A 19,383-nucleotide genomic window follows, 5' to 3' on the forward strand; every position below is an offset into this window, starting at 1 on the left:
CACCCAGTTTCTACTTTTGATGGGGATGTACAGATACACATCAGGAAAGTGCTGTAGCTGTAACATACGTAGATTTCCACAAGGTGTTTGACATCATCTGTTCTATCCTTCTGTTCTTGGGGACACAGTGGAGAGTGGGACTATAGTATGGGTACAGTTACTGAACAGCGGAACTTGATCTTAGTTACTAACTGGCAGCCATGTGGGAAATCTTTTAGGGGCTGCAGTTTTGACCCTGTTCCACTCATCAGATTAAAACACCTCCCACTTCTGACTCTCAGCTGGTAAACTTGTGGTTTATTTCACTGAGAAGATAGAAGCCTCCAGATCTTGGTCCTCCCACTGCCAGATACACGAGTGTTCCTGCATCTGTACTCATGGACTCTGTCATGCTTCTCACTCCATCGGATGAACTGTCACCGTTGCTTCCGCTTGCACATTGGATCCTCTTCATTTTGCCTCCTCGTTGGCCCTGGTATTATCTCCTCTCATTCTAGTTTTTCATCTATTTTCCTTTCTCTGTTGGAGAAACATGCCGTACAAACATGCTATGATATCTCAGCTTACAAACATGCTGTTATATATTTTTTTCTTAAAAAAAAAAAAGAAATAGCCAACAACGACTCCCCTATCCAATGTCCCTTTCAAGCTACCACCCATTTCCTTGCTACCCTTTTGGGCAGAGCTTCTCTAAGGAGTTTTCTAGACCCCTTGCCTCCATTTCTTCACCACTCTTCGCGACTCCCCTGAGGCCACTGTTTGACACGGTTGTCTGTAACTTCAGTGTTGCTAAATCCAGCGGTCAGTTCCCAGTTTCCATCTTACTCAACCTCTCAGCGGTATTTGACACAGTTGATCAATCTTTCCTGTTTCAAGTTTTCCTCCCCTGGTTTCTGGGAAGGACCACTCCTGATTTTTTTTTTTTCCCGCCTCACATGTTATTTCTTCCTGGTCTCCTATGCTGGAATCTCCTTGAGTCAGTGGTGTTAACCCCAGGGCTCAGTCCTAGAACCTCTTCTCTGCCCCACTTACACTCATTCTCTGGGTCCCTACTGTTCAATACCATAGCCACTAGGCACAGTCCCCATCATTGCAGGAAGTTCTGCCAGACAGCACTGCTCTGGGTTGTTTCATCCATCTGGTCTCATTAAACTGCATCTATATGCTGATAACTCCCAAACTGACTCACCAGTCGCATCCTCCCAATTTGGTATATCCAGCTGCCTGCTTGATATCTTTTACTTGCTTCCTGAGAGACCCGTCAAAGTTGACATAGCTAAAGGCGAACTTTATTTTCCCTCCCAACTAGTCTTACCTGTCCGTGAACTGCGCTATTCTGTCTCTTTTTTTGGGGGGGGGGTGGGCAAGGAAAGGAGGGTGGGCAGGAAGGAGGCTTCCATTCCTTACGAGAGTTCCAGAGGAACACTCCTGTTTCTTCTTTCTACATCTTACTTCAGTCCCTGAGAAGTAGGAGCGAGAGGCTTTTCTCACTTTTGTGGTAATGTTTAACTTCTCTCTTTCTTCTCTTCACTCAGTATCCAGTGCATCAAACATACACTAATCTCAGAGCCCCGAAATACTCTTTCCCCGGATACCCACACGGGCTGTTTTCTTACTTCATTCAGGGTTTTGCTCGGATATCACATCTTCAGGCATTCCTCGCCAGCCCTATCTGAAGTAGCATTCCTGTCACTCTGTACTCTTATTCTGTTTTACTTTGTTTTCATAGCACTTAGTACTACTACCTGACATTAGAATGGGTTTATTTTTTCTGTCTCTACCCCACTAGAATCCGTGAGGGTAGGGATTTTATTTTTGCTCTATAGTCAGTGTCAAAAATAGTAGCTGGCGTATAATGAATGCTCAATAAACATTTGTTTAATTAAATGGCATATTGATGAAATTTCTGATGACATAAAACTAGGGGTTATAGCTAATACATTGTCAGGTTTTGTTTTGTTTTGTTTTGGGCATTTATATCACTGTACCTGTCACTGAATTAGAGAAAGTGAAACCTGCTATTTTTCTGGGAAGGTCATTTATATGATTAGAGGCATTTTGTTATTATGCTTTTCATTTATGGTAAATTTTAAGAATATAAAAATTCTAGTAATATTGTTGGGAGCAAGTCTTACTTATTATGTCACTATAAGAATAGTTGTATTAAAAGGTGAAAATTGTAATGATGATCAATTTAAAATTTGGCATGATAGTTATAAAGTGCAAAAAGTAATAAGACACAGTTCCTGGCCTTAAGGAACTCATGACCTAGGAGGTAAGACAGTCATATAGATAAGTGGCTACAGGGTGTCCATGTAGTTTGGAAACAGGGGCAAAAATATATAATGTCCTAAGCACATCTTCAATTTATTTTTTAAAAAACCCTGTATTTTCCGACTTTATGGACACCCAGCATAATATAGGGTGATAAAAGCTAGAATACAGCTGTGAATAAAGAGTGATGGCAGAGTGAAGGAGGGCACAGCTGACTGTGCTGGCGGATAGGATTATGATCTTGGATGGAGTGAGACTCCATGGTTATCCAAGCTGGGCTGTGTAAAATATGGAGCTAAAGAAGCCATGTCAGTTTAAGAGCATTAGAAAAATCCCTCAGCTTGGCCTAGAAATGTCCCTCGGTAAGAGAGAGCAACAGATGGATCCAGTTGTCTGTCAGCCTCCACTTCTGATGGCCAGGCTGAGTGAGCTGGAATCGTTTTAGTATCGTGAGATAAATGGCTCCACCTCGTAGTAGTCCAAGCTAGAGTGTGCCGGTAGTCAGCTCAGTTCATACAAGACCTCCTCCTGCTCATGATTTTTTTACATCTTTATTGGAGTGTAATTGCTTTACAATGGTGTGTTAGTTTCTGCTCCATGATTTGATTGATAATTTCCCCGCCCAAATTCTAGAGTTGAAACTACAGGGATGATGCAGTAGGAGCAGGTCTGGAAGGTGTTTTGAGACTCCATTCCAGGGCTGTTTCGTTTGGTCGAGCAGTTGATGCACTGGTGCTTGGCCAGTGGAGTGGGCGAGTAGGACTGAAATCTAGCCTGTGCTTTGATAGCTGTGTGCCGTGGGCTGCATCAGCCTAGGAGGAGGTGCTTTTTCCCTAATTCACACAAAGTCCTATGTAGTGTAACAGCAGCTCTGTCCTATTTCCTGCCTACTCTATTCTCAAGGGCCTAGAATAGTGTGGTACGAGAACTGTTTGTCAAGCTGAAAGGAATTCAAGACAGTTCTCTAGATTTGAGCATTTTAAAGCAATTAAAGGTCGTTTTGATTTTATAAACTTGTGGTTCAAAATAAACCTTTATGTTTGCCTTATAACTGTAATAAGGAAGTTTTTTCTCATGCCTCTGCCTGGTAAAAACTGTAGAGAAGGAGAAAACTACAGAGAAGCACCTTCTTGCTACCCCAGAAGTAGGAATTTATCCTTTGGTATTCTAGAAATAGTCTTCATTGTGTTATACACAAAAGATTAATTCATTTTTAAAAATTCAACAAGGATAGGAAATTTGGTGGTGGTTTATTCATTGTTTGGCTGTAGTATTTTCTGATTTCTCATATATCCTCAACCTAGATTTCATTGTTAAGGAGACTGATGTTGCCTGATTCTCCTTCCTTTGTAGGGATTTACCTGGAGGTTATAAGTTGGCGGTTGGGAGAAGAGCCGTGGGGAGCTACAGTCAGGTTACCTTTTTCAGATCAAATATGTTCCAAGACTCCATCTCTCAAGACACCATTCTTGAAGCTACAGGCATTTTTTAGTGTGTTCCTGAGATTCAAAAAAATCGTTGTCTGTTTCATACATCAGATATGAAGACTGGCCTCTTGTTTTTATGTCAGAACTTCAGTTGTTAAAAATATTTGTTTTACTATTGCTGTTAATATCTTTCTCCTTTTTTTTTTTTGGTAGGTGAAGCTTTGTTCTAAGATTATTTGTTTCGTCTAGTTCATGAACTCAAATCATAAAGACCCTAAATGTTACAGAAGTGTTGAAAGATTGGTAAGTATTTAATGTAACATATATTAGCAGTCAAAATCCTTGGTTCAGTCCAAGACTTTGAAACTATATAGTTATGTGACATTAAATTTTTAAACCCCAAAGTGAAAACAGCTAAACTTTCTAGATATGTAAATTGTGGTTTATTCATACCATGGCATATTGCACAGTGGTTTAAAGGAATGAACTTAATGTCGAGAGGGAAAAGCAAAGTTATGAGAGGATGCATATAGTATATTATTTTTTATTAATTTTTATTGGAGTATTGTTGCTTCACAATGTTGTGTTAGTTTCTGCTGTGCAGCAAAGTGAATCAGTTATACATATACATATATCCACTCTTTTTGAGATTCCCTTCCCATCCAGGTCACCACAGAGCACTGAGTAGACTTCCCTGTGCTTTACAGTAGGTTCTCCTTAGTTATCTATTTTATATATAGTAGAGTATATGTATCAATCTCAATCTCCCAATTCATCCCACCCACCTATAATATACTGTTTATATAAAGTGTTAAAAATAACTAAAACAGTACTGAATATTTTATGGCTATAACATATCAAAATTATAAAAATATGTATGGAAATGATAAACAGCAACTAGAGAGGTGGAAGAGGTGTGGGTGGAGTGTGGCTTTCCTGTACTATAAGGTTTGATTTCTTTACACACATACACACACACACAGACACACCCACACATGGGAACTGAACTGAACATAGCATCATGTTAATACTTGCTAGATCTGAGGTCTGAGCATTGGCTATAACCTCACGTTATACGTTCTTTGCACTTTTCTGGGTATTGTAAATATTCCAAAAAAATCTTTAAAAATTACCATGCAATCATCTTTTCAGTTGACATTCAGAAAGGCAATAGGTAAATTCAGCATTCCTATTAGATGCATAGGAAGAAATAAGTATTTCTTAATGTGCAAAGCAAAAGTGTCCCCATCACCCCTACCAGTGTTGTTCTGCTAGTACTCATGCAATTGAAAGAGTAGAAAGTGTGTGAATATTGGATAGAAAAATTCAGAATTTTTGTTATTTGTAGATGACAGGGTTTTATATCTGGAAATTCTGAGAAAATCAATAAGAGAGTTCAGTGAGAAGTTTGGACATATGAGTAAAGTTTGGATATCTCAAAATAAATCTACTCCCTATAGGCCTCCTATATACCAGTTTTCTATCCGAGTAAGACTGTATCAATATAATGGAAAATAAAATTCCATTCAGAATAATGGCAAAAACCATAAAACACCTTGGAATAAACCTAACAGAAATGTGTGAAGCCTATTATATGAAGTAACAGCAATTTCTACTTCAAGGAAATAATAGGATAAATGTGCAAATATTGTAAGGATGTTTATTGCAGCTTTGTTTATGATAATAAGAAACTAGAAATAACCTAAATGTCTAACAGTGACAGATTGGCTACATAGTGATAGTACATCTAATAATGAAATATCTGAACTGTATGTAATATATACATGCAGTGGAATGTATTAAAAAGAGTAAGCATGCAGCTATTAAACAGAGTAAAAGAGAGCTCATGGGAAAAGATTTCTGAAATATCTAAATGAAACAAGCAGGTAATAGATCATCTATATGTAATACCCTATATATGTAACTGTGTGTATATTTTATACACGTTTTTAAATCAGGAAAAATATTTCTGCATATATTATAATACTTTTTACTGACATGGCATCTTGTGCTTTTGGGAAGTGGGATTGAAATTATTTCCTCATTAATTGTCTAAAAATTCACATTAATTTTCATTATCTTAATTTCTTGAAGATAGGCCCTAATTATTACCACAATTTTTTAGCTTTTCACATTTTTATTGTTCGTAAAGTTGCAGTGTGCCTTGCAAATGATGGTGTCTTAGAAACACTGTCAGTGGGCTGCAGTTGTGGAAGAGTTGTTCTTGTGTGCCCATGAGGTGACCTGGGTCATAGCTGTTCACATTGTCAGCGCTTCAGTTGAGTAACATGAATTGTTGTACTATATCTGATGAGTTTTCAATGTTTCCTGGTTATTTTCTGAAATTTTCTACCGACCTCATCTGGTAAGGTTAAGAAAGCCACCAGCATCAAAACTTACAGAATGATGTCAGCCTCTTTGGAAGAAAATCCCTGGAACAATAGGGTAGCACTCTTAAGAAATGTTGCATGGTGGCTGGTCCTGGTGGTCCAGAAGGTGATATTGTATGGAAAATTCTAAGTGATAAGAAAGCATTGTATTATAGTTTAATTGGCAGTGTTTTTTCTTTTGTAGTGGTACACTAAATAATTATGTATCTTAAAATCAGTGACAGATTAAGTGAAATAAATTAATAAAGTTGGATAAATACAGACTGAATATAGATCAGGTTACTTGATTTATTGAACAATTTTACTTTACAAAAGCTTATAAAGAAGTAATATTATATATAATAGCGGCTATTGCTGCATTTTGGGATAATGAGCGATGTACCTTTTTTATACTTTTCTTTTCCTAATGTTCAATATTTAAAATAATGGTACTTGTTATATTATAGAGGGGATTGTTATTGTAACAATACCTAGTATTCTGATGGGAATCCAGGAATTAAGCCATCAGGCTCTTAAATGAATAGGAACCAAAGTAGTATTAGGAATTTCTTCGGTCTCTCCCTTTCATGTTTATCTCTTTCTGCATCCTCTTGGTTAATTTTCACTCAGTTGGCCTCAGCTACCTCATAGTGACCACCACAGGGTCATCTCTCTGTGACTTTCCAGCACAACTATGCCCCTAATTCAAATTCCTTGATTGCCAAGGCCTCTTTGCAGGCTGCACCATACGAGTCACATCTTGCAGCCATTGTATTTGTTGGCTGATCCTGAATCAGGTGTGTGTCAGCTGGTTCGGGCCCAGAGACTGGCAGTGCCTCTTGGCAGTAGACATAGTCACATGGCCCACTGCCTTCTCAGCAGGGACGATGGAAGGTCTTCCCCCAAAGGGTGAAGGAAGACTGCAATACACATTTCATTTAATTTAAGCTGTCAGGTTACAAGGTTCTCAGGGTAACTGGGTGTCTCAAAATTACTTTTAATCCTAAAATTAAACTATTTTGAAATTCTTTGGGCATTTTGTTCTTCATGCTTTTTCCTCTTCTGAAGATTTATACATTTTTTTTTTTTTTTTTTTTTGTGGTACGCGGGCCTCTCACTGTTGTGGCCTCTCCCGTTGCGGAGCACAGGCTCCGGACGCGCAGGCTCAGCAGCCATGGCTCACGGGCGCAGCCGCTCCGCGGCATGTGGGATCTTCCCGGACCAGGGCACGAACCCATGTCCCCTGCATCGGCAGGCGGACTCTCAACCACTGCGCCACCAGGGAAGCCCTATACATGTTTTTCTTTACATTTGTGTTTTGCCTCTCTTTTGTCTGCTTTACTATACTGTTTTCCTTAATCCTAAAATGTCACACTGCCCTTTATTTGATTCAGATGTGTAGCAAGAAATGAAGTGCCATAACTTCAGCTGCTAGAATTCTTGTATTTTTATTCACCTGGTGGTAAATCTTTTCCCCACCCACCCCTCATGTGTCTGAGGACTTGGGTCAGTGATTGTGGCTTCTATCAAGTGAAAAACAGTTTATATTTTTAAAAGATCCATTTATCTTTCAAAACATGTACAGCAAGAATATTTTATAAGTTATGCATTTACTTTTATTCTGCAGTGAGGCGTTTAAGAGAGGAAGTCAGCGTCTACCTTAACTGCCACCACTCCCTAGTGTCTTCTCTCCCCGCGCTTTCACGTACCCGTGCATGGTTCCACTCAGCCATTTCACGCCCAGGACTAATTTCTGCCATGTAGGAATATTTAAGGAGCCCCTGACTAGGTCGGAACTATGTCTGAAAAGATTATAAGGTTAGATACCAATGCCCAGTAATTTAAAGTTAGTCTTCAGTTAAAAACAAACAGCAACAAAAGCACATAGTTTTAAACATAATTTTTAGTTTTTCTAATCTCTTTTCTATTACTTATTTTATAGCTCGGTCATGAGCACTGACAGTAACTCATTGGCACGTGAATTTCTGACCGATGTCAACCGGCTTTGCAATGCGGTGGTCCAGAGAGTGGGGGCCAAGGAGGAAGAAGAGGAGGAGACACACATGGCAACCCTTGGACAATACCTCGTCCACGGCCGAGGATTTCTGTTACTTACCAAGCTAAATTCTATTATTGATCAGGTAACATTTTCATATCAAATCATTTTTTCATCAGTAAATTTTAGTTAATTATAGATACGTAATTTCTGGGTTACATAATTTCTGAGAGTCTCTTTGAGATAAAGTTCTATCTCTCACATCACTCAGACAAGGAAAAGTAGCCCCATTTGTGAACATATTATTTATTTGGATACTTTTCAAAATGTCTAAAATACCTTACAGTTATATATAACCTTTCTTCTAAAATGGTTTCATATACCCTATGCTTTTTATCCTAATTCCAGTGTGAGATAACTATGATTATTAGTAGAGATAAGATCACGATTCAGAAACATCATGCATTTGCACTTTCAGTAAGTATCAGGTATGTTTTTGAAAAGTTTAGTGTAAATGATATCTAGGGAACTTGACAATTCTGGAGTGAAAAAAGTAGAGAATCCTTTGTGTAAGCTAATAATTACTAAGTCTTTCATCTTGTACACATCTAGTTTTTCATACACTACTGTGTTTGCTTAAACTATGGTAAGACCATATGGTATTTTGCTGTTTCCTTGTTATAGAATTAACAGAATTTTAAAGCTAGTTGGGACTATGGAGATGTTTTCATCTAACCTCCTTTGGTAGGTGAAAGACTGAGATCTGGAAACATTAAGTAGCTCATACAAGGTTAACTTGAAGCCCAGATGTGATTTATATCTATTTCATTTTAGTAGAAAACAAATACTTATTTTATGAAGGAAAAGTCCACCATCTACTAATTAATGCAGTTAGATAATAATATTTCAATTAACTTGAATTTAAAGGATAATAAGGGCTCTGTAGCACCAATATGATGGACAGCTTTAAACGCTTTAAATGCTCCTGGCTTTAGATGTAAACTTAACCATTGTAAAATAAAATTTCTTTGCCATGAAAGCATTTTGCTAATAAATACATATATTGGGTGAACATAGATACTAAAATTAAACAGTATCTGTTTTCACTCTAAGCTAAGGAACCTAACAACTATAAATCAGGACGTATTTGTTCACTGTGGTGTCTACCTGTCATGGAATTTTCCAGAATATTTGCAGGTTTATGTATTTTTAAATTTTATTTATTTTTATTGAGGTAGCATTGATTTATAACATTATATAGGTTTATATAATTTTATTCTTTTTTCTGAATGTGGTTTATCAAATGTGACTAAATGTAATTTAATTTTTATATATTTGTATGACTCTTTTTTTTTTTTTTTTTGCGGTACGTGGGCCTCTCACTGTTGTGGCCTCTCCCGTTGCAGAGCACACGCTCCGGACGCGCAGGCTCAGCGGCCATGGCTCACGGGCCCAGCCGCTCCACGGCATGTGGGATCTTCCCGGACTGGGGCACGAACCCGTGTCCCCTGCATCAGCAGGCGGACTCTCAACCACTGCGCCACCAGGGAAGCCCTGTATGACTTTTCCATAAATAAATTTTAAAATCAGAAAAAATTATTTGTTAGACCACATATAGTGATTTTTTATTTCAAAATTTTGATGACTTAGTGTGCATATCATGCTCTATTCATCTTCTTACCCCACATTAGGACAATTCAGTGCTTTCTCTCTTTTTTTCTTAAGATACTATATAAGTAGCATCAGAAATATCAGTTACCCAGGAATAAATCTGATAAATTATGTACAAATTTCTCTATAAAATTCTATAAAAAATTGTTGAGAGAAACTAAAGAAGACCCAAATAAGGGCAGAACTACATAATTTTCATGTATTGGGAAAAATTAATATTGTAAATATATCTGTTTTCTCCAAATTGATATATAGATTCCAATGCAATCCCAATCAGAATCTCAATGGCTTTTTTTAAATGACAGCTTTATTGAGCTATAGTTCACATATCATAGAATTCACCTATTTCATATGTACAATTTGGTGGTTTTTAATGTAGTCACACATATGTGCAACTGTCACCACAGTCAATTTTAGGACATTTGCATCCTCTCAAATAGAAACCGGTGCCTTTTAGCCATCACTCCCCTATCCCTCCCATCCCCCTTGGCCCTACGCAAACATTAATCTACTTCCTGTCTTTTTCTTTTAAGTTGTGAAATATCTTTTAATGTACTATTAAATGATTGAACGCATTCAAGTCATAATTGCAACAACATTTTTTCCTATGGTAATATTTTTTAATGCCCTCTTTCCCCCAGTCACTCACTTTCTGGAATATCTGTAGCAATGGTAGTAGGGACAGTAGAAGTAGAAGTAGAGTGAAAATAAATAGCCATTTTAAAAATGAGACTTCTTGGGCTTCCCTGGTGGCGCAGTGGTTGAGAGTCCACCTGCCGGTGCAGGGGACACGGGTTCGTGCCCCGGTCCGGAAAGATCCCGCATGCTGTGGGGCGGCTGGGCCCGTGAGCCATGGCTGCTGAGCCTGCGTGTCCGGAGCCTATGCTCCACAACGGGAGAGGCCACAACAGTGAGAGACCCGCGTACCGCAAAAAAAAAAAAAAAAAAAAAAAGAGAGACTTCTCAAGAGTTAATTGTTTAAACCAGAAAACGGAGAATGATCCTTTGGTTCTTTAAGGGGAATTTAATTGCATAAGATTTAATCATTTAAAATGGAATCAAAACACTAGAGGCTGTACAGGAGGAACTTTAGCTTTTTTTTTTTTAATTGGGGTATAGTTGTTTTACAATGTTGTGTTAGTTTCTGTTGTACAGCAAAGTGAAGTAGAGTTCCCTGTGCTATAGAGCAGGTTCTCATTAGTTATCTATTTTATACATACTAGTATATATATGTCAGTCCCAATCTCCCAGTTCATCCCACCCCCACTTCCCCCCTTGGTGTCCATACGTTTGTTCTCTTACGTCTGTGTCTCTGTTTCTGCCTTGCAAACTGGTTCATCTGTACCATTTTTCTAGATTCCACATGGAACCTTAACTTTTGTATCTGTGCTTCTCATGAGTTGGAACACTTCTTGGATACTCTAGAGAAGAGGCAGTTTAAGCCCTTGTCCTTCTATGCAATACTTTTGCTTTATTGACAGATATTTAATATACAGAATTAAGCAGACTTTTTACTGATATATAATTTACATATAGTAAATGCACAGATGTTAAGTGTATTGTTGGATAAGTTTTGACAAATATATACACCTCTGTAACCACCACCCAGGTCAATGGTTAGAACATTTCCACCACCCTAGAAAGTTTTGTCATACTCCTTTTCAGTCAGCCACTCTCCTTCCCCCACTGCAAGATAACCACTGTTCTGACTTTTAACATCTAAGTGTAGTGTTGCTTGTTCTAGTACTTCACGTAAATGTAATCATGCAGTATGTACTCTTGTATCTCGGAGATTCATCCATGTTGATTGAATCGGTAGTTCACTACTTTTTGTTTCTGGTTAGTATTTTGTTGTATGGATATACCATAATTTCTCTAACTATTTACCTGTTGTTTAACCTTTTGGGTTGTTTACATTTGGCTATTTTGAATAAAACTGCTGTGAATATTCTTATAGATGTCTTTGTGTGAATATATTTTCTTTTCTCCTGGGTAAATATCTAGGCATATGATTTCTGGGCAAAGGGTAGGTATTTAACTTTATAAGAAATTGCCAAACTGTTTTTCCAAGTGGTTGTACCACTTTTCATTCTCACCAGCAGTGTATGAGAATTCCAGTTGTTTTACATCCTCTCTAATATTTGACACTGCCAGTCTTTTTAGTATCAGCCATTCTAAGTGAATATGAAGTAGTATCTCACTGCAGTTTTAATTTGCATTTCTCTGACAACTAATGATGTTGAGCAGTTTTTATGTGCTTATTGGCCATCTGTATATCTTCTTTTGTGAATGTCCAAGTTTTGTGCCCATTTTTAAAGTCAGGTTATTCGTTTGTTATCCAGTTGCTGTAATTCTTTAAGTATTCTGGATAAAAATCTTTGTTAAATTGCAAATACTTTCTTTGTGGCTTGCCTTTTCATTTCTTTCTGCATGCAAGATCTTAGTCCCTGACTAGGAATGGAACCCATGCTCCCTGCAGTGGAAGCACGGTCTTAACCACTGGAGCACCAGGAAAGTCCCACCTTTTCATTTCTTAACAATGTCTTTCGAAAAGCAAAATTTCTTTCCTGTGTGAATAGTGCTTTTTGTATCTTGTCTAAGAAATCTTGGTCTTGCAAGTCCAAAGCTGCAAAGATATTCTCTGATGTTTTTCCCCCCTAGGGGCTTTTTTGTTATTATTTTTACTTTTAGGTCTGTGATCCATTTTGAATTAATATTTGTGTATGGTGTGAGGTAGGAGTTACGATTCATTTCTGCCCCTTTCTCCTTTATAGTTACCCAGTTGTTCCAGCAACATTTCTTCTTAAAAGTCTGTTCTTTCCCCCACTGAAAAACCTTGCCACCTTGGTTAAAAATCAGTTGACCATATATTTATGGTTTATTTCTAGACTCTCTATTCTACTCCTTACCTGTCATCTATTCTTTCACTAATACCATACTGTCTTGATTACTATAGCTTTTATAGTAAGTCTAGAAATTACATGGTGTAAGTTCTCCAATTTGTACTTCTTTTTTAAGAATGTTTGAAGAACATTCTAGATCCTTTGTATTTCCATATACATTTTAGAATCAACTTATTATTTCTACAAAGGGCCTGCTATGATTTCACTTGTGATGTTGTTGAATCCAGAAATCAATTAGGAGAGAATTGACATCTTACATCTTAACAATCCTGAGTTTCTTAGTCCATGAGCATGGTATAAATCTCCGTTTGAGTCTTCTCAAATTTCTCTGCAGTATTTTGCAGTTTTCGTGTAGCGGTCTTATATTTTTGGGGGTAAGTTTATTCTAAATAGTTTATTCTTTTTTATGACATTATAAATGGCATTTAAAATTTTTATTTTTCTGTTTATTGCTCATAGAAATACAGTTGATTTTTATACATTGACCTTGTGTCTTATGCTTTTGCTAAATTTATTTATCCATCTTAAAGTTTTTCTGTGGTTTCCTTAGGATTTTCTGTGTAAACAATCATGTCATCTGTAAATAATGATAATTTCACTTCTTTTTTTTAAAGGATAATTTCACATCCTGCCTTGTGTCGACCTTAGGGAAAAAGGTTCAGTATCTCACCATTAAATCTGATGTCAGGTCTAGATTTTTCCTAGATGCCTTTTATCACAATGAGGAAGTTCTCTTTTATTTCCAGCTTGTTGAGAGTTTCTATCCTGAATGGATGTTGGATTTTGTCAAATGCCTTTTCTGTGTCTATTCAGACTATCATATTATCTTCCTATTAATGTAGGGGAATTACATTGATGGTTTCTAAATGTTGAAGCAACTTTGCATTCCTGGGATAAACCCCATTTGGTCATAATTTATTATATACAGACATGTTAATCTACTTATTCTTAGGGAAAAAATGCTCTGCTTAAGTAGCAAAAATGTAACCTTTTTAATGGTTAAAGTTAGAGTGGACCTATACTGAGACCTTTACAAGTTTTTTGAAAACTTGTAAACTTGAAAACTGCCCAGCCTAAAAAGTAACAATTATCCTTGATTTTTTTTAACATCTTTATTGGAGTATAGTTGCTTTACAATGGTGTGTTAGTTTCTGCTTTATAACAAAGTGAATCAGTTATACATATACATATGTTCCCATATCTCTTCCCTCTTGCGCCTCCCTCCCTCCCACACTCCCTATCCCACCCCTCTAGGCGGTCACAAAACACCGAGCTGATCTCCCTGTGCTATGCAGCTGCTTCCCACTAGCTATCTGTTTTACGTTTGGTAGTGTATATATGTCCATGCCACTCTCACTTTGTCCCAGCTTATTCTTCCCCCTCCCCATATCCTCAAGTCCATTCTCTTATGGACTTATCCTTGATTTTTTAATCTTGGTACCAATATCAACTAGATGGGTGGCTTTAGTGACTTAATTGCTCCAAATCTCAGTATCCTCATCAGTAACATAAATACATCTAGTTGGATGACTTAAAAGATCTCTTCCAACATAAAAATGATTTGTTTCCATGTAATATTAGATAATAATGGTTTCTAATTTTTTCTGTACCCTAATTATGAACATATATATAGCTTAATTCTAATGTAATCGGTAGAAAATTACATGATTTATTACCAATACAATATACCAAAAAAGAGCTAATATACACAACCGTGTGTTATAAATATACTTTTAAAATTTCCAGTATGTATAATTTCCATACCTATTCACATTCTATGGATGTTCTATAAAGTTGTTACTTATTTTGCTGAGTAAAGTATGAAGTTTTACTAAAAGAGGCTGTACATTTATGGACAAAATGTAATTTAAAAAATAGCTATTTTATGTGTAAGAGAGTACTTTATTCTTCTTACATTCCTGTAGCATTGTCACTTTAATATATAGCACTACATAAATGGCCTATCATAATAATACATAAAATAAGTATAATTGGAAAATAATCAGACTTTTAAAACTGTGGCTACACAGTTCATTCACTGGTTTATTCAGCAGACCATTATATACCTACTATGTGCTAGCATCTCTGCTAGATGCAGAAATACAAGAGCAAGAGTCTGTCTTTACCGGGAGCTCATAGCTTTTGAAGGGATGGACAGATACATATTTTTTTAATGGTGACAAAACAGTGTGAAAGTATTTGGGGAGTGTAAAGGAGAGAGTCCTCAGGAAATGCTTCTTAGAGAAATTGGCATGTTTAAATAGGGATTGGCAGTGTAAAGGGGGAGGAGGCATTAGACCAAGGGAACTGCAAATGCAAACATACTGAGGGTTGGAGAAAGATCAGCTAGTAGGGTTAGAGCAAAGGCTGCATGTGGGGGGTTGGCTAGTCGGGAGACTGGAAGGCATAGACCATGTGATGGCAAGCCTTGTCTACCGTAGTAAGGAGTCTTAATTTTATTCTGAAAATATTGGGGAGGTTTTTAAGTAAGAGAATAGACAATGAAAAGTATTCTTCAGATTGGACGAGTCAGTCATTGATAATATTATTAGCAAAATTGCTTCTGTTGGAGAATAATGCAAACGTTAAATTTAGTAAAGGTAATAATAAATAAACTTTAACTTACTACATCTCGTTCCACAGATTCTGTTTACACACATGCCAGGATTTATCTGTGTGTGGTTGGTCTGGCAGGGGTGAGGGGGAGTGTAGGGGATGCTGGCATTCCTACTGCTTGGAGGAGTGGGAGTATGATTGCAGTGGAAATGTTAGCCACTGGACAGCAGTAAATAATCCACTGCATTATCTCCCTTTGCACCCAGGCTACTAGATAGGAGCAATGAGTACATCAGTTGATTGCTGTGTAACAAACCACATTCCAAAAACTTAGTGGCATAAAACAATGACTTATTTGCTCATGATTCTGGGGCAGTTCAGACAGGCTCAGCTGGGATCACAGGCTCTGCTCCTGTGGTGTCGGCGGGGCTTACATCCGAATGTGCAGTTGGTTGGCAGAAGACTGAGGGCTGTCGGATGGGGCCGTTGGCCAGGCCGCCTCGTCAGTTCTCACCCACGCGGCCTCTCGTCTTTCAGGAGACTAGTCTCAGCTTCTTTCCATAGGTGGAAGCATTCTAAGAGGGTGAGGGGGAAGCTGCAGGAAGTCACATAATCTCACTTCTGCCACATTCTGTTGGTCAAAGCAAATCACAAGGCCGGCGCAGGTTTAAGAGATGGTAACATAGAGTCGAGCACTTGATGGGAGGAAATGACTTGTGGCCACGTTTTATCTACGTAGTCTCCCCTCTGGCCACGGTTATTAGCGTCCCTCCCACACCCCCTCCCTACCAGAACTCTCAAAGTAACGCTCCACAGTGGCATAGGCCCGAAGTCCCTGAGCTCACGATGTGCATCACTCCGGGTGCCCTCGGGGCTTCCAAGTGCAGCACTTTGGTTGCAGCTCTTCTTGATTGAGAGGCTTGTGAGTAAAAAGACAAGTAATCTGCCCCCCGCACACCCTGCACACAACGATGAGATAGGAACAGGTTAACCACACTACACACTTGTATTCAGCAAGCAGGTGACAGGAGGCACATAGCAGCCATGAATCCACTGAAATGCAGCCAGGCGTGCGTCATCACACACCTTGCTCTGGAAGCAGGAAGTATGTTTCTGTTCCGTAGGAGGGGTTCCCTAGTCTCTGGTTCTCCAGGGCTCTTGGCTCCACCCTCTGAGATGTCCTCTCTTTTCCAGAATACATAGCCCATAATTTCAGCTTTCTCATTCTGCCTCCTGCCTGTAAAAAAGTGGGCACCCAGAAGTCTCATCATTTTAATCTGTCTCTGCCCCTTTTAGTCCAAGCTGTGTATTTTTTAGTAATACAACTTCTTTAAAAATATTGTGAGTTTCTTCTGAACCTTAGTGGAGTTCAGTCCATGCCCCCAAAGCCACGTCTATAATTGTTTTTGATACAGACCTCTCTCTACCTTGGGCATGTAAGGCTTGTGTGGAACAACGCACTCAAGGTTCTTAGTAGTGCTTTTGTCTAGCTAATAGGGTCTACTAGGTACCACCTTAAGTTTTTCTGGAGTCTTAACTAAGAGTATTGCAGCCATTTAATAACCTTTTTTTTTTTTTTTGCCGTACGCGGGCCTCTCACTGCTGTGGCCTCTCCCATTGCGGAGCACAGGCTCAGCGGCCATGGCTCATGGGCCCAGCCGCTCCGCGGCATGTGGAATCCTCCTGGACCGGGGCACGAACCCTTGTCCCCTGCATCGGCAGGCGGACTCTCAACCACTGTGCCACCAGGGAAGCCCTAATAACCATTTTTGATGGGAGAGGAGGAGGGCAGGGAACGGGGGCTGGTTGGGTGAACTATGGCCTACAGGCCAAATCCTGCTGTGAGTGATCTGTTTGTGAGCAGCACACAAGCTAAGAAGAGTTGGTGTTTTTAAAGCATTGGTGAAAGAAACAAGAATATGCAACACAGACCATATATGACTCACAAAGCCTAAAATATTTACATTCTGGCCCTTTACAAAGTGAGTTTGCAACTCCTGGTCTAATGCAAGAAAAAGTATTAGCATGATGTTTGACATCATGGGAGAAACAGTACATACAATTATCGTGAGACGTCAGAATAACATTTGACAGAATTCATCTCTTCTTGACAAAAACTCTAAAAATAAATTAATAGAGGGTTTCGTATACAAAGAGTAGAAAAACCAAAAAAAATTTATTTTATTGAAGTATAGTTGATTTACAATGTTGTGTTAACTTCTGCTGTACAGCAAAGTGATTGTTATACATATATACATTCCTTTTCATATTCTTTTCCATTATGATTTATCATATGATATTGAATATAGTTCCCTGGGCTATACAGTAGGACCTTGTTGTTCATCCATTCTATGTATAATAGTTTGCATCTGCTAACCCCAAACTCCCAATCTATCCCTTCCCCACCGCCTCTCCCCCTTGGCAACCACAAGTCTGTTCTCTATGTCTGTGACTCTGTTTCTGTTTCATAGATAAGTTCATTTATGTCCTATTTTAGATTCCACATGTAAGTGATATCCTGTGGTATTTGTCTTTCCCTTTCTGACTTACTTCACTTAGTATGATCATCTCTAGGTCCATCCATCTTGCTGCAAATGACATTGTTTCATTCTTTTTGGCTGAGTAGTATTCCATTGTATATATATGTACGACATCTTCTTTATCCATTCATCTATCCATAAGCATTTAGGTTGTTTCCATGTCTTGGCTGTTGTGAATAGTGCTGCTCTGGACATAGGGGTGCATGTATCTTTTTGAATTATAGTTTTATCCGGATACATGCCCAGGAGTGGGATTGCTGGATCATATGGCAGATCTATTTTTAGTTTCTTGACAAGCCTCCATACTGTTCTCCATAGTGGCTGCACCATTTACATTCCCACCGACAGTGCAAGAGGGTTCCCTTTTCTCCACACCCTCTCCAGCATTTGTTATTTGTGGATTTTCTGATGATGGCCATTCTGACTGGTGTGAGGTGATACCTCATTGTAGTTTTGATTTGCATTTCTCTAATGATTAGTGATGTTGAGCATCTTTCATGTGCCTGTGGGCCATCTGTATGTCTTCTTTGGAGAAATGTCTGTTTAGGTCTTCTGCCCATTTTTCGATTGGGTTGTTTTTTTGTTGTTGAGTTGTATGAGCTGTTTGTATAGAAAAACCAAAATTATTTTTAATTCTTCAGATTGGCAGAAGCTTTGTAATAGAACCAATATAAGAATAACTCTTTATTACTATTCTGTTCGACATCATGTTTTAAAAACATTCAATGGTAAAGTGGAGTATGAAAGTAATGACAGCTTAATGTGAGAAAGATGGAGAAATAAAAATTTTTAAAGTGATGTGTACAGAAATCCAAAAGATCATCCGAAAACTGTTCAGCAAAGTTATAGAATATAAGTCAAATATATTGTTTCCTTTAACTAAAGCTATATAGCTAGGAAATTTTAAAAAGATTCTGTTTACAGTACTATTGAAGATATGTTCACATATGTGTGTATAGATATACATATTTTAGAAATAATTATAAAATTCTGATAGAAGAAATAAAGGACTTAAATAAATAGTACTTGGGACTTCCCTGGTGGTCCAGTGGTTAAGACTCCGTGCTTCCTCTGCAGGGGGTGCAGGTTCAATCCCTGGTTGGGGAACTAAGATCCTGCATGCTGTGCAGCACAGCCAAAATGAATGAATGAATGAATAAATGAATAAATAAATAACACCTATTTCTGCTATGTCTGGAGCATTAAATTTAATTAGCATGCCAAAATTTAAAGTAATACCATTAATACCAATTAAAATAACTTCATTCCATGTTCCTTAGCATGTCATCCTGAGGTCCTTGATCTGGTGCTCACCTGCCTGTGTAGCTTCCTAAACATCACCTCTGGTTTGGGATCTCAACCTTTCCCCCCAGTAAACTTGCCCTTTCTCTCCCATCCTGCCACCACTACTTCTGGATGGTTAGGATAGGTACTTAATATAAAATCCAGTCAAAACAATAGAATTGTGAAAGGAATGGTGCCTGGCACCTGGTAGGTACTTACAATATGCTTCTTACTCCCTGGATGAGAGTGATTTCACTGTTTATTATTGGTATGGGGAATTTAAAAATGTATGACACAGTCATTTTCCCTGCACAGGGGGAAACATAAAAGTGTAAGTATTAAATGAGGAGTCGTATGATTTCT

The 19,383-nt window shown here is 38.2% G+C and overlaps 1 protein-coding gene across 1 annotated transcript in view; it reads left to right on the plus strand.

Moving 5' to 3' along the window:
* The window catches only part of LYST (lysosomal trafficking regulator), a 177,242-nt gene that overhangs the window by 20,391 nt on the left and 137,468 nt on the right, over positions 1-19,383 (plus strand). Inside the window, exons 2-3 of the mRNA XM_060035027.1 lie at positions 3,915-4,004; positions 8,013-8,211. Coding sequence (XP_059891010.1) covers positions 8,020-8,211 — 192 coding nt within the window. The 5' untranslated portion in view covers positions 3,915-4,004; positions 8,013-8,019. The remainder of the gene's footprint in view (positions 1-3,914; positions 4,005-8,012; positions 8,212-19,383) is intronic.

The sequence above is a fragment of the Delphinus delphis genome, chromosome 16 (assembly GCF_949987515.2).
Source record: "Delphinus delphis chromosome 16, mDelDel1.2, whole genome shotgun sequence".
NCBI classification, from domain to species: domain Eukaryota; kingdom Metazoa; phylum Chordata; class Mammalia; order Artiodactyla; family Delphinidae; genus Delphinus; species Delphinus delphis.